The sequence below is a fragment of the Schistocerca americana genome, chromosome 5 (genome assembly GCF_021461395.2).
Source record: "Schistocerca americana isolate TAMUIC-IGC-003095 chromosome 5, iqSchAmer2.1, whole genome shotgun sequence".
NCBI lineage: Eukaryota > Metazoa > Arthropoda > Insecta > Orthoptera > Acrididae > Schistocerca > Schistocerca americana.
Genome location: NC_060123.1, coordinates 217866309 through 217883607, shown reverse-complemented (window position 1 = coordinate 217883607; position 17299 = coordinate 217866309). Strand labels below are relative to the sequence as shown.

The 17299-nt window shown below is 37.2% G+C and overlaps 1 protein-coding gene across 1 annotated transcript; it reads left to right on the top strand.

Moving 5' to 3' along the window:
* The first annotated feature begins 2475 nt into the window (after positions 1-2475).
* LOC124616272 (coiled-coil domain-containing protein 18-like) lies at positions 2476-16375 on the top strand. The gene is made up of 2 exons (XM_047144576.1): positions 2476-3615; positions 16253-16375. The coding sequence occupies exons 1-2, from the start codon at positions 2476-2478 to the stop codon at positions 16373-16375; spliced, it is 1263 nt and encodes a 420-aa protein (XP_047000532.1).
* Positions 16376-17299: the final 924 nt, after the last annotated feature.

Genomic DNA, 17299 nt, shown 5'->3' with positions numbered 1-17299 from the left:
AACGGAAATACAGTCTTTTTTGTCTTACACAGAGCAAGAGTAATCAACGAAAATGGTGAAGTTATAACTATAGCAAGTAACAAAAGGAGTATTTTTAAATTGGATACGATTGACAGTAAAAATAGAAATGTCATTCAGAATACTCAGCGGAAGGTTTTTTATTGCACCACAGAATAATAGTGTAACCAAGGACCCTTGTGAGATAAACATAAAAGGAAAACAAGCGAGGCTACCTTTTAAGACTAGTAAAAGTAAATCTACACATATGTATTTGGCCAGATTGAGTGCGAATCTTTAGGTGGGAGCCATTATTTTCTTACGTTTATTGATAATTATTCATGATATACAAATGTTTATTTTCTTGGTTCCTAAGACCAAGTGAAGAACATTTGTGAGGAATTTTGTAATAAGGTCGAAAGGTGGACATGAAAGAAAATTAAGATCATCAGGTCTGATAATGGGAGAGAATATATTAACCAGAAGTTGAAGACACTTCTGGCAAAAATGGGAATCAGGCATCAAACTACCATAAGGTACAACCCATCTAAAATGGGTGCTGAGAGGGTTAGAAGCATGCTAACTGATCCTGGATTAACAAAAGATTTTTGGACAGAGGCGGTATCAACAGATTTTTGGGCAGAGGCGGTATCAAGAGCTGTATATTTGAACAACAGATCACCTACAAAAGCATTAAGGAATAAAATAGCCTACGAGATATGGGTAGAAAGGAAACCTGACCTAAGCAACATGAGGGTTTTGGGTGTGATGCAATGGCGCACGTTTCAAAACAGCTAAGAGGAAAATGGGATCCTAAAGCTAAACAGTATATTTTTGTATGATATTGTGAGAATTCAGAGGGCTACCGATTAATGGAGCCATTGAATAAAAGGGTAGTTACAAGCACATATGTAATATTCTTTGAAAATAGAAAGGAGTCTGAACAGGGTAAGACTACTAAGTTAACTGCACCTAGTTCCGAGAGTGAAACCTTATGTGACGAAAGAGAAAGTCGAGAATAGGAAGAGGACAGTCGTAGACAAATGTAGACTATTTATGATGACAATGAGTTTGAGGACGATCAAAAAGAAGAGAATAATGTAAGGCGTTCTTCTCGCCTACGAAAACCAAAAGAATATTTGGATTTTGATATGTATGCAGTCCACTCTTTTAATGGTGAGCCAGCAACACCAGAAGAAGCAATGAGCAGCACGAACATTCAAGAATGAAAAGAAGCGATGGAGAGAGAATTGGATTCTTTATCTCAGAACAAAACCTATGAATGGGTAAATATTGTAATGTCTCTTGCAGCGGTCTCTCCGCGATATTTTCAGAAATTTTATAAATTATATTACTTGGAGTGTCCATTTACTCCATGGAATAGCTTCTCTGCTATCTGTTTTCTCTTATGAAAAGAATGAGGAATGCTTGCCAATTAGCTGTGAAAGAAGGAGGATGTATTGTTGAGCTAATCGCCATCTTGATGAGATTCTGTATGAGAAGGAATTTAATACATGAACTAAACTAAAGTAAGTGTCTTCGCATATTATTTAAATGATTATTATTGACAGTGTCTGCTTGCTACGCTGTGTTGCATGGGATCAGTGGGGAACGTCTGATTTACACTGTGTGTTCGCGTATTATTTAACCGATTATTGTTGACAGTGTCTGCTTACTACGCTGTGTTGCACGGGATCAGTGGGGAATGTCTGATTTACACTGGACGAACCTGCCGTTTTGTATGCTCAAGATATCCAGTTACTTCAAATAAATACGCTAACACGGTCTTACCAGCAGATCTCCGGTCTTTCCCAAGTGATCACCGAAAGTTAATAATTATTACAAATGTTTTCAGGAGATCGACTGACAATTTTCGTCACACCGAGACTTCGAAATTGCTTCACTGCCTTATGGAACTTAAGTTAAGCTCAATTTAATCAGGATAGAACAGTATTGAACTGTGTAGATGTAATAAGCCTGCTTTGTGAATGAAAATTCTCCTAACATACGCATGTTTTTACTATCCTGATCAGTGAAGCTAAATCAGGCCAGTGTGAGAGAGGTTTTTAAATTTTTTGAATACCACAAAAAATATTAAATTTGGCTTCACTGTGACAGGACAACATTTTTGAGCATTACTTAAACATTGTGTGAATTGTATGTTGCACGTGCACGAAAGAAAAGAAGACGAGGCCTGTTCCAGAAGTCACAATTCGCCACAACCTACTAGAACGTCGTTCAGGCCAGACAATATACAATTAATTTTTTGTAGACAGAATTTAGAATAACTATTTAAATGTCTATCGGTTTGAATCAGACTGATTGAGTTACTGTTGGGTTGAACTTTAGATGGGAAGTGTTTATTATAAGTGAGTATTATGCAAAGTTTAGGTCAGTGACATTATTAACTCAGATGTGAGTGACTTGATATATTTGTTGTTCTGTGTATTAATGGGTCTTACTAGGGCGGCTTATAAAATGGCAATGCAACAGCAGAGCGAATCACAACAGCCCTCAGCTGTTTCTGAGGTTAGTGAAACATTAGACGCCAGCTTAACTGAAGTAGTGCCTAGCGGCAGCATTAATCAGCCCCCACAACAAAGCTTAAGTGTTTTGATGTCATCTGAGCAGGACGAAATAAACCCATTGACTGTAATCATGCAACAGTTAACACTGTTAGCCAAAAATGTAACAGACTTAACTAAAGCGGAAATAGAGACTAAAAGGGAAATGAATGAACAATTAGAAGCCAATCAAGTGAAAGTAGAACAATTAGCAGCCAATCAAGTGAAAGTCCAGGAGCAATTACTAGCTAATCAAACAAAGTTGAATGAGCAATTAGAAGCTAATCAAGCAAAATTAAATAATAAATTAGTAGACAGTTTTCAGAAACTTGATGATAAATTAAATAAAGCTGCGGAAGAATTGAAAATTCAGAATGAAAAGACAGACTTAAAATTAGCTGCTCAAATTGAGCAAGTCACTCAGCAGTGTAACGAAATTGCAAGGAAGTTACGCCTAGAGCTAACCGAGTATGTTGCTACTAAGCTTGATACTATTAAAGAGCAGGTTGAGTCAATCCCACAAATAGTTCAATCACAACAACAGATGCAATGTTCTATGGTGGTAATTCTGGTATTAGTTGAAGTTCAAGATGAATTAAAGCAACAAGTAAATGAAATGTCAGCAGATATGCAGGATTTGAGACAATCACAAGACAAGATTCCGAAGGACATCCAAAATTTGGATAAATCCATAAATAACATAAAGGAGAGACAAGACGAGGTTGATCATAAGGTAAAATTTCTCGCGGGAAAATTCTCGGAGTTAAGTTTGGAAAGGCAAAGCATTTCTTCAGACAGTATTGAACATATGGTTGGAGCAGCTATACAATCTATAACTGAGAGTTCTGAAAAAAATTTAGTTAATAAAGGTTTGCGAGAAGCCAGAGAACAACTAGGCAATGAACTTAAACAATGGAAAGAAAACATTGAGAGATCTTTAAAGCTATCTCGAGAAGACTTGCGTTCCACGCAAGGAAATGAACCCATAACAAGATCTATCAATGAAGCTACATTATTTAACCGATCAAGTACAGAAAGGGACATTAATGCACACGTTCGTTTTTGCAATCAACATCAATCAAAACACTATGAGGGTAGTCATAATGACTGTAATTGTAAAAGCAATAGTGAGGAGAAAATGCTGAAACAATGTCAATTCCAGATCTACAACCCAGACAAGAAAAATGTTCATCCCATAGTGTTTATAAGAAGTTTTAGGGGAGAATTGCCAAAAAATTGGAGTGAGTGGCAAAAGGTTAGTTTCGTGACCGGTTTATTCAGGGGTCAGGAGTTATATGGGCATCTGATATGATATCAACTTGGGACACATATGAAGATTTTGAATGAGCATTTTTATTCAAATACTGGTCCGAAGGAGTACAAGAACGTTTAAGGCAGGAGGTATTGTACCCGGAACCTTTTTCCTTTTCACGTGGGTCTTTAAAGAAATACTTTGAGAAATATATAAACAAACCGTGGTATTGGGATAAGCCTATGCCTCTACAAGACGTGATTGGCATATTAAAATCTCGACTTCCGGCCAGCAACAGAAACAGAATGCTGTATATTAATGAACATGACCTTGACTCTTTCATGACTACGCTTGACACTATAGATATGACCAGGAAGATGAACATCGGCCAAGACAACCGGTTATGCAGAGGAGAGCGATTGAGGCGTCAAACGCAAACCGGAACAGAAACGGATTTAATAATTATTATACTAGGAATAGTCGGAGATTCAATGGAAACAATTGCAATGGAAATGGAAATTTTAATAACAGTGCTGCGAGGGGCAGATTCAGAGACAATTGAACAGGTTGCAGATACAACCCAATGTTTGGAAATGCAAGAGATTATCAGAACCAGCAGTTTCCAAACAATAATAATGCGTACAGAAATTCTGACCCTCTATTTGAAGCAAATAACACAACCAGTCATCAACAACAACCAATCATAACAGAAGTATTAGATGATTCAAGACGAAATAATAATCGACATTTAAACTGAAGGGGGTCGCTTTATGCTCCGTAAAGTCGGCCGGGGAATACAAAAGGGGCAAACCTGTTTTAAATGAAATTAATTCTGTGGCAATGTTGAGATATAATGAGGGCGAATTAATGACAGATGAATTGACGAGAGACTTAGAGGCCTGTGTAGTCGAAGATAAAAGGGTTCCTGTGTCTGAGATCATCACAGAAGTGGGAGGAATTTTAACCAATGTTGTATTGGACACAGCTTCATCTACAGACGTAGTATCCAGAACTTTGTTTCGCAGAATTAGTAAAATTAAGAAAATCCCTATTCTACCAGTACAAAGTTGCTGAGTTGCAGGTGCAGTGGGAGGAAAATCCCGGAACGTAAAGATACAAACGCTTATAGAGATAAAATTGGGAAATGTAGCTAAACAATGCACATTCCTTGTAGTGGAAAAGTTGTTAGTAGATTGTATTCTTGGCATTGGAACTTTGCAAGCCTGCAATTGCAAATTGGACTTGGTAGAAGGAAAGGTGCATTTTAAAATCGAAGATCAATTTGTTACACTGATCTTACTGAGAAAGGAGGCAGTGTATGAACGATATTTCCGTGGTGTTGCTATGCAGTTGATTTGTGCTGAAAATAATAATATGTACCGACTACCGATCAAGTCAATTCAAGTCAGATTGCCTAACTGATAGTCAGAGGGAACAATTATTCAATATATTAACAGAATATGAGTCAGTTTTCGATGAAAAGCCCGGAATTATTAGAGGATATGTTTGTACATTACAGATTAAGCCCCATAAGACATTTTGCCGCACACACTATCCCATTCCCTGGCGATTAAAACAACCAGTTCAGGAAGATATACAAAAAACTGGAATCTTATTCAACTGTCGAGCAGCCCATATTGTTCTCCGTTGCTTGTTGTACCAAAGCCAGGAGGAAAAGTTCGATTGGTATTAGATGCAAGGGAAATTAACAAAATTATAGTACCTGTGCACACACACCTGGAGAACATCTATGAGGTCATACAGAAATGTCAAGATGTGTCCTATTTAACCAGTATTGATTTGAGAAGTTCGTTCTGGCAAGTCCAGTTAGACAAGGACTCAAGAAAATATACAGCTTTTATATATGGAGGGAGAAGCTATCAGTTCAAGGTCGTTCCGTTTGGTCTCAATATCAGCTCTGGAGTTTTTATTTCTGTGTTGGACTATGCCCCTGGACCAGAACTACGTAGTCGAATAACAATTTTTGTAGACTATCTATTAATTGCCTCTAAAACTTGGGAGGAACATGTACAACTTATTACGAGGATTTTTGCTGTGTGCAAACAAACGAGTATAACTGCAAATCTAAAAAAATCCCAATTTCCTCTACAGAGAATTAAATTCTTAGGACATATGATTAATGCAAAAGGCATTCTTCCAACAGAAGCGAAGATTTGTGCGATAAAAAATTTTCCAACTCCAAGAAACAGAAGACAACTGAAAGGCTTTATAGACTTGGCTTCATTTTTTCGTCGATTTATTAAAACTCAAGCAATGAACTCTGAAGCACTAAACCGGCTCCTGTTGAAAGATGTACCATGGCAATGGTCTGATAAATGCTCCATTATCATACCACCCTGATATGAATGTCGGATTCTGTTTAGCCACTGATTCATCAGATGTGGGATTAGGATCTTGTTTATTTCAAATTAGGTACATCGATGGTGTAAAAACCTTTTGTCCAATTGCATTTGCTAGCAGAATTTTACCCACCTTGAAAGAGCATATACCACTACGGAATTGGAAGCTTTAGCAGTTATTTGGTCTTTGAAAAGGTTTAATTATTATGTATATGGCTCAAGGATAACCGTTTATTGTGACCACCGATCACTAGCCTTTTTACAAACTTGTAAGTTGCTGCGTCCTCGCTTGTCAAGGTGGACGCTGGCGCTGCAAGAATATAGTTTTAAATTATTCATGTAGCCGGAAAAGGAAATATTATAGCTGATGCGTTGTCAAGATCGCCAGAAGGAATAACACCTGAAATGGATGTAAATAATAAGGCAGAATTTCCAGTGCTTCTTCTTCAAGAAAATAATTACTAGTTATATTATATTCATTTATGTAAGAAAATGGCTCAGCTTCAAAAGAAGGATCGGCGATGGAATGCTATAATACGAAAATTCAATCAACAAAATCCGATGGTCAATTTGGAATACTACTGGCTTGTGAATAATATTTTATTTTTTAAGTCTGGGAAGACTGAGAATCCAAAGTGGTGTGTCTGCATACCTGAAGAATATGAAGAACGATTAATTTGGTTTACACATTTGACCTGGGGTCATGTTGGTGTTGTAAAGTGTGCTAATAAGATTAGATATTATTGTTACTTCCCAAATATAAGGCAAAAGGTTCACAAAGTCATACAGAAATGTGTTCTCTGTCAGAAGGCTAAACCGGACAACATGGGAAATAAAATTGCGCTTCACTCAATAATACCTGAAGCACCAAGATCACTTATATCATGTGATATTTGTGGACCACTTCCTAGAGCCAGAGGTGATGTTAAGTACATTATTGGATTCTGTGATGTGTTTACAAAATATGTTAAACTATATCCTATAAAATCAACAACTGCAAGAGCTGCCGCAGTAAAGTTTGTAAATGACTACATTCCTCATGCGGGGATTCCAAAATCTATAATCTCTGACAATGCGAAGATATTTACTGGATATTTATGGAGAAAATTAATATCACAACTAGGAATAAAACAGATATTTAAATCTTGCTACCATCCACAAGGGAATTTAATTGAACGGGTTTTCTGAGAACTAAACAGATTCATGAAAACGTACTGTCATGATAAACAAACTACCTGGATAAACTATTTGACCGAGTTTGAGCAGATTTATAATAATTTACCACATAGTTCTACAAACTTCACCCCGAATGAACTGATGTTCAGAGATAACGAAAGAAACTTTTGGGTAGATAACTTGCCTAAACTCGAGGACACCAAAATGTCATGGGAAGAAAAAATTCGCAACGGTCTCATTGATATTACGGAGAAAGCAAGACAGCAAAAGGAAATCCATGATAGAAACATCAAACGGATTCAGACTTTCAATATCAGACAGAAAATTCTTTTAAGAAGACACATCAATTCATCAAGGTTGAAGAAGACCATCAGAAAATGGAATCTAATTTATACAGGTCCATATATAATAGTTGATATACTGAATCGTGGTGCGTATTTATTAGCATATCCGGATTCTGGAAGAATAAAAGGATTATTTCCTCATGCAGACCTAAAGAGGCACTTTAAAGGCAAGTGTGTCAAATTAAATGAAAAGTCTGTATGAAATATTTGGGTGTTGAAAAAAATAATTGAAGTGTGATGGACAGTATGCCTTAGCTACTGTGATAGGTTAAATGACAGCATGCAAGCATCTGTGATAGCTTAATGAACAGTAAGCGATTGCTTCTGTGGTAGTATAGGAATATTTAGAAAAGTAAGTGGAACTGTAGCTATCGCTCCTGTGAAGACTTACGGATTATCTGTCTACACGATGATCACCAAAGAAGCTTGTGCATGTGAAATAATATACATTCAGGGAGTGTTAATCTCCAGTGATAAGAAGTTTACTGAAACTATATGTTCGAATACAGCGCTTGTGTGTGAAGTTAGTGTTTGTAAACTTACAGTTCATAGGAGAACAAATGAACCGAATTAGGAAATTAGAATCGATTGCAACTGTCCACAGACATATAGACTCGCTGGTTTTTTTTGGTGCAAGCTAAATTCTGTTTAAGAGAATTTAATTAACTAGCTTAGTGTGTGTTTATAAAATTAGAGTTAATAAGAATGTTCTTCATTGAATTTATAATAATGTGTCATTTTCCAGTTGGATTTGTTTATTGTTATATTGCATTCATATACGTTCATGAGAAAATGCAGCAATCGGAGTGTAAAAGAGAAAAATTTGATCGTCAATCACTACTAACAAAGTTTAATTTCAGCTGGAGAGGTCATACAAGAAGACTTAATTAAACGTTCTCTTTCAGCAAAATTTCGTTGTAATCATGTATGAATAAGATATAATTTTTTTGGAAATTGTCTCAAATAATAAAGTTTTTAATATTCTGACATTCGTACTTGAAACCAAATTAGGAAAGATTCAGATCTACTTCCACCTGGAAAAGCAAAAAAAAAAAAAAAAAAAAACCTAAGACCAGGATTAGAACCTTTCGGCTTACTGAAGAAGATGGATGAAATTATCCATGTTTTCAAAATTGTTTTCCAATATGGAGTTGTGATATTGTGCAACTACAGTAACGATTAAGACACCTAGGTGTGGAAAGCACAAGACGAATGGATTTTCCCATTCCTCAGATGGAAGATTGGATGGATCAGGTCCATATTTGAGTTCAAAATGAATCTGGAGAAATTCGACTAACCCTTCTCTTCCAGGAATCTTTAATAGTTGACCATTCCTAAGACGAATTTCGATTGTTTCATGCCACAATCCTGAGTACTTGTTCCTGAGGTTGCTTCTGGTCTCTCAAATCCGTTACATCTCTACATCTACATCTACATTGATACTCCGCAAGCCACCCAACGGTGTGTGGCGGAGGGCACTTTACATGCCACTGTTATTACCTCCCTTTCCTGTTCCAGTCGCGTATGGTTCGCGGGAAAAACGACTGTCTGAAAGCCTCCGTGCACGCTCTAATCTCTCTAATTTTACATTCGTGATCTCCTCGGGAGCTATAAGTAGGGGGAAGCAATATATTCGATACCTCATCCAGAAACGCACCCTCTCGAAACCTGGCGAGCAAGCTACACCGCGATGCAGAGCGCCTCTCTTGCAGAGTCTGCCACTACTGTCCGGTATGCCAATGCGACTCATTGTCCCATGTTCCTGTTCGATCAGTTTCACTGCAGTTCAGCAAGACATCGATGAAGAAAATTTTTCAGAAGATTGTAAAAATTTGCGTGTGTAAAGATTTTTTTTTGGCTATGAGGCAGATTTTATCTTTCCTATGAATTCTAGAATATCTCTCAAATTTCTAAATTATTCTATCTTTCCTATCATAGTTGGGGTCTAAGCCTCCAGGTTTTCTGGGCTTCCCTGGTGGTGTACGTGGGATGCGGGTATGCCCCAGTACACGTGAAAGCAACAACTAGGTATCTAGGTAACGAAGATCGGTGTTACCTATACCAAATCTCTTTCAATTCTTGTAATCAAAAAATCATACTAACTTCTTAAAATTTATAGGAACGTGTGTTCCACAAATTCTAACGAGTTAGATAAGCCAATAGTTAGCTCGCAAAGTGGATACATATCAACTTTGCTTGCTGCGAGGGGCAATGTAACGTCCCTTGCAGCGGTCTCTCCGCGATATTTTCAGAAATTTTATAAATTGTATAACTCAGTACATATCTCGAAATATCTCTTCTTATCTTACCGATTCCTAAACTTTAATATACGATGATTGTCAATGTAAAGTAGTTTCAAACCCTATTATTCCTTGGAGTGTCCATTTACTCCATGGAATAGCTTCTCTGCTATCTGTTTTCTCTTATGAAAAGAATGAGGAATGCTTGCCAATTAGCTGTGAAAGAAGGAGGATGTATTGTTGAGCTAATCGCCATCTTGATGAGATTCTGTATGAGAAGGAATTTAATACATGAACTAAACTAAAGTAAGTGTCTTCGCATATTATTTAAATGATTATTATTGACAGTGTCTGCTTGCTACGCTGTGTTGCATGGGATCAGTGGGGAACGTCTGATTTACACTGTGTGTTCGCGCATTATTTAACTGATTATTATTGACAGTTTCTGCTTACTACGCTGTGTTGCACGGGATCAGTGGGGAATGTCTGATTTACACTGGACGAACCTGCCGTTTTGTATGCTCAAGATATCCAGTTACTTCAAATAAATAGGCTAACACGGTCTTACCAGCAGATCGCCGGTCTCTCCCAAGTGATCACCGAAAGTTGATAATTATTACAAATGTTTTCAGGAGATCGACTGACAATTTTCGTCGCACCGAGACTTCGAAATTGCTTCACTGCCTTATGGAACTTAAGTTAAGCTCAATTTAATCAGGATAGAACAGTATTGAACTGTGTAGATGTGATAAGCCTGCTTTGTGAATGAAAATTCTCCTAACATACGCATGTTTTTACTATCCTGATCAGTGAAGCTAAATCAGGCCAGTGTGAGAGAGGTTTTTAAATTTTTTGAATACCGCAGAAAAAATATTAAAATATGCCAGCAGATAAGAAGCCATTACAGGCAAGATGGGTATTCACTTTGAAGAGCTCCGAAAATTCATCACCAAGATATAAAGCACGACTTGTAATAAAAGGATATTCGCAAAAACAAGGGGTAGATTACAAAGAAACTTTTTCACCTGTAGTCGATTATGCCTCACTGAGACATCTTTTAGCCTTTGCAGCAAAACGAAATTTAACAATTCATCATATGGATGTAGAAACAGCATATTTGAATTGGAAATTGGAGAAGGGGATATATGTCTTTCCACCAAGAGAAGCTATGAAAACCAGATCAGAAAAGAAATAGATTTGGCGTTTGTGAAAAAGTATTTATGGACTTAAACAGAGTGGACATTGCTGGAATCGATGTCTACATAAAATTCTAATATGAAGCAATCTAAGGCAGATCCCAGTACATACTACAAAAGGGAAAGAGAAGGGATAATAATAATGGCAGTATGGGTGGACGACTTCTTTATCCTGGCTGAAAACGAAAGTCAAATGAGAATTTTTAAGAAACAGCTGCAAACCAAGTTAAGGTACATGATTTGGGGGGAAGTTAAACGTTATTTAGGTATGCAGATCACTAAGGATGAAGAGAGACAAGAATTGAGAATAAATCAATCATCACATACAGAAAAAGTCTTAAAGAAATTTTGCATGAGTGATTGTAAACCCATAACTACTTCAATGGAAGTAGGAGTGAAGTTAAATATAAATGAGAGAGATATGGAATGTGATAAGAATGTTCCATATTGAGAAGCAGTAGGGAGTCTGTTATACACACCTCAAACGTCACGACCAGACATTGCTTTTGCCAAGAATGCAGTGAGCAGATATTGCAGAGACCCAAAGGAAAAGGACTGGAAAGCTGTGAAAAGGATATTCTGATACCTAAGAGGGACTTCAAACAACGAATTAGGATACCATAGAGGAGGAAACGCAAAACTAGAAGGCTACAGCGATGCAGACTGGGGTAGTGAATTGGGTGATAGGCACTCCACTATTGTCTGCTGCTTTAAATTAATGGGGAGGCTCATTTCACGGTCCTGTCAAACGCAAAAAACCGTTGCATCGAGTGCTGTAGAGGCCGAGTATATGGTGCTATCTTACACCACACAGAAAGCATTGTAGCTAAAACATTAGTGCATGAAATGGAACCCAATTTAATAGTGGAACCCATAACGCTCTTCTGTGACAATGAAGGAACTATTAACCTAGCTAAAAATGATGTCACTAGAACAAGGTTTATTGATACGAGGGTAATCCCAAAAGTATGGTCTCCTATTTTTGTTATAAGTACAGAAATCTGTTTGTGTGGCAGTTGGTCACACTGTTATGAAGAGTGTTTCACATGCTGTGTTTACTCAACTGTCACGTGTGACGAAGCCTGGGCATTCTTCTTTACACCTGAGATGCAGCAACAATCACGCCAGTGGCGGCATCCTTCTTCGCCAAAGCCGCGTAAATTCAAACAAACACAGTCTGCCGGTACAGTCATGAAAACCGGTTTTTTGGTATCGGAAATGGGTATTGTAGGTCGACTTTATGCCCACTGGGACCACAATTGACGCTGACAGTACTGTGAGACTCTGAAAAAACTCAAACAAGCAATTCAGAACCGGAGAAGAGGAATGTTGAGCAAGGGCATACACATTCTCCATGACAACGCTCGCCCACACATCGCTCGGCAAACCATTTCTCTCCTGCAACAGTTTCAGTGGAACATAATCACCCATCTACCCTGTAGTCCTGACTTGGCATCCAGTGACTATCACCTGTTCCCTAGGTCAAAAGAACATTTGGCCAGAAAGCGATTAAGCTCCGACGACGAGGCGTAAGAAGAGGTTCATAACTTTCTGAACAGCATGGCGAATAGCTGGTATGACATGGGCATACAAAAACTGCCACAGCGTCTACAAAAATGCATCGACAGAATTGGTGATTATGTTGGAAAATAGCTAAATGTTCAAGCGTAAACTGATGTAAACCATTGTAGAAATAAACAGGTCTATGTACTTATAAAAAATAGGAGACCTTACTTTTGGGATTACCCTCATACAGGGACTGATTTTATTCGGGACCACATACAGCGACAGAACATCGCTGTGGAATACCTGCTTACAGAAGACATGTTGGCTGACCTTCTGACAAAACCCTTTGACAAAGAGAAGTTTGAAAAGATTGTGGGTCTGTTTGGTTTATCTTGTGAAGGCAAGCCACAAAATATATGTTCAAAAGGGGGGTGTTGGGACTGTGTGAACAATACATTTCGTGTGAAATATGGAATATAATAGACCTCTCAGGTGCTATTGTACTCTCTGAGTTTTCATGTATGTAATGAATGTTGGTTGATTGTTGTGTTCAATGTATTTTACCTAGAAGTGCAACTATAGTTACTGGTACTAAAGGTGTTTTACTCGCTGTTACTTATTTACCTGTGTTGACTCTGATACACTAGGAGTGCTACGGTCGACCTCTGTTCTGTATCGTAATACGGGCCTCGGGCTTCCGATATTTTGGTGTTCTCCGATGATGAGGATGTTGGTAGACCCATGTTAATTCCGCTCTTCTACTGATGTATTTTGTTGTCAACATTGCCAGATCTTCCACTTTGTCGGAAGATCTTCCTATTAGTTGTGTTCAGTCGGAAACAAGATGTCCCTCTGAAATCTTCCGTTTTTTAATTTTCCTTTATAAATTAATCTTTAATGACGTAGTACATGGTACTACATATATGAAGTAACACCTATATTTGTATGAATCCTCTGCTTGTTCTTGGTAATCGCTGATGACCAGAAAAAACAAAGCCAGTTGCACCTGTATACAATTTCTTTTCTTTGAAAGCATCTCAGTTTAGGTGGCTACTTAGGATGAATGTTAAATAGTTAATTATGGATACAAGTAGTGATTCTGATGCCTCACTGAGGGTGGTAAGACGTAAACAGACAAAATACAGCATGGAATAATATAAAAAATGGGAAAATGAGCCTGGCCTAGCGGTTCTAGGCGCTACAGTCTGGAACCGCGCGACCGCGAAGGTCGCAGTTTCGAATCCTGCCTCTGCCATGGATGTTTGTGATGTCCTTAGGTTAGTTACGTTTAAGTAGTTCTAAATTCTAGGGGACTGATGACCTTAGAAGTTAAGTCTCATAGTGCTCAGAGCCATTTGAACCATTTTATTTGATTTTGAAACTGAGCCTCTTTTCATAGGTGGTTAAGTAAAAGTAACAGGATTCCTTTTTTTGTTTACAGTATTCTTCCATGTGTGACCAACACTTGAATTTGACATCCGGAAAAAGTGATGTGAAGAAACATATCACAACAAAGAAACATGTGAAACAATGTAGTACTGTTGTGAAAATTTTAATATAATTGAGTGCCTTCTGTGAGTGTTAAATGAAATTAAGTGAAAATATCAAGGAAAGTTATATATGTCTCGCTAGTTTTGTTTTTAAACGTGATGTACCAGTAATAACTGTAGTTGAGCACTTACCCAACCTGATAAAGACAGTGTGTGGAGATTCTGAAACTGGAAGGCACGTCTGGTGTAAGAGATCAAAATTTACTGTTCTTATAAATAAAGCTGGAAGTTGGACATCTATGATTCTGCTGTTTGCATAAACAACTCTGTATCTGAGATTTTATTATTGCAGGTAGTAGTGAGCAAGCAGTTGTCGATGGGAGTCAGAAATGGTTAGATCCAGGTTGTGGTTGACAGAAGCCATGTGATATGAGAGATTGCAGCCTACCATGATTGTGCTTGTGCTGCCAGAGGAGACTTTAGTATTAATTGAAAATCTCTTGGTAGTCTGACTTCTTGCTGCACATTGTTGTTGGTTGCTTGTACACTGGAAGGATTTTCTCAGATTTGTGTATGGATACACTCAGGGTAATATCTGTATCTTTGTTGTGGCCAGAAATGTGTTTATTGAGTATAGACACTTTGGAATAATTAAAAGTCTGTGTAAAGTTTGCCAGCAGTTATGTCATATATAGTAAATTAAAAGTTTTTATTGATTTCTTTCATTTTTCTTTACATCATTCAATTTCTATGTATAAAAGTATGGCAGTAATTGTTGCAATTAGTTTATGCATTTCACTCTGCATGGATCACAGTATTGATTTTTGAAATATATTAGCATGTTGCTGATGACACAGTTACAGTGGTAAAATGAGGTAAGTTGCCTGTTGGTACAGAAGCATTGCAAAAGAGTTGTTAGTAGCCGTTAGAGGATATATTAAAATTCGCAGTCAGATGGTTGGGAATTGGTTTATTTATAATTTGTGGGAGGAGTAATTAATTTTCTGTTCAGATTTATGTTTTTATTTGTTCTCAATTAGAATACAATCATTGTCAGAAACGAAACATACATGTCTTTAAAAATATAATTTACCCAAACGAATTTCAGTGTGACTGTAAATGAAAGTTTGACTCAACTCGCTGAACTTCTCAAAAGAAACACATTTTTCCTTATTGTAGATGGGTCCACTAACAATGGTTGTATAAAACATCTATGTATGGCAGAGTGTGTAATAACAAATGGTAAACATTAATGACGAGTTCCTTTGACTTATTTCTCTGAATTATGCTACTAGCAACACTTTATATGAAGATATTGTTACTTTTTTTACGACCATGCCGAAACATGTTAGGTTTTGGTGCAGATTGTGCAAATGTAATGATGGGGGCCCACAATTCATTATGTACATTGCTGAAGAAGGAAATAGCACAACTTTTCCCAATGAAATGCATATGTCGTTCATTTGCACTTTCTGCTTCCTGTGCATGCCTCAAATTGCATATAGGTATTGAAGATCATGCAACAAATGTTTACAGCTATTTTCAGTCAAGTCCTATTTTTGTAGTTGAGCTGAGGGAATTTCAAGATCTTGTAAATGTATAATGTCACAAGCCACTACATCCATGTCAAACACTCTATGCTATTCTTAAAAACTTCTGGAGAAATATGAGACTTTAAAGCCCTATTTTACCAATGCCATGTTGAGTAATAACTTCTTGCCTGTGAAACTATACTGCAAATACAGAACGATCCAACAACAAAACTGTTTCTTCAATTTTTGGATTTCATACTACCCTGATTAAAAAAATTGAATCTGAAAATGCAGAGTGAATCACGACAAATTCATATTATTTACCATGATGTAGCTAGTACATGGGCAACAATTTTTGAGTGCTTCATAAAAGATTAATACCTTTCTAAGATATTGTTGTGAAACGTTCAGTATAAAAATCAAAGTAATTTAAACTAGTAGATGATATTTATTTTGGTTCTAAAACTTCTCTCACAGTAACCAAAACCTAAGCAACCAAGAATTGAAAGTTTTCAAGCTTCAATGCTTAGACTTCTGCATGGAAAGTGTTGAAAAAATATATAAGAGATTTCATTTGGGTGACAATCTGTTGAAGGACTTAGAAGCTCTTGATACTGAAATTGTAAAGAACAAATCTATTCCATCATTGTTTGGACCTGCATCACAGTTTCCGAATTTAGTTGGAGACTACAAATTACAACAGCTGGATACAGACTAGAGAAAGCTGCGAAATACTGACATTCACATTATCAACACAGTTACAACAGTGTTCTGGATTGGGGCTCGAGGTACAAAGAAGGGGGACAGAGAGTCAATGTTTTCAAAATTATCTAACTTAATGATCTCATTTTTGTGTATGCCTCATTCATCGGTTAGTGTTGAAATAGTATTTTCTTCCATTGACAGAATGAGAACTAAGACAAGAAATCGATTGACAAGTGGAACAGTTTCAGGGCTTCTGCATTCCATGTGGCCAAGAAAAACCTATGTCTATCAAGGCTTCAGTGTAAGAGCTGAATTTATCAAACTAATGAATGGTGATATGTAGAAAACTGTACCAGAGGAGATAGATAAATAACCTTAACATTAAGCAGGAAGATCAAACTGGGACCAGCTTATATTTTCAAAGCGTTTTAATTATGAAATATAGATATAAGAGTTGTGTAATAGTGTGAAATCCTCGTTAACAAAGTGATGTTTAATAATCGTTATCTACTGGCTGCTGACAAACGAGCGTTTCAGAGATATAGTGTAAGTTCATTACAGTAATTTAACGGATTTTATTTCCCTCCTCTTAACATATTTTATATCGTTATTGAAGCATTTTTATAGCATAGTTATAAAATACTATCTTTTCTCCACGATCGTCCAAATTTTTCTTAATCTGGGATGACATGCACATCTGATGTGGCGCTACAGCTTAAGGCTACTGTACACACAGGACGCCACAAATTCTATGTTGTTACACAGCTTTCAGTATGGCGTCAATTGAAATCATATTGGCGGGTATGGCCTTAGAGCTGCGAGAAGAGTAATACACGAGGAAGAGGGAACCTTAGTGTTGGACACGAAAATATATTTGGAACAGGGATAAATCAGGAGAAACAAAAGCATTTATGAAAGAAATAAGTCTCCGAGACGA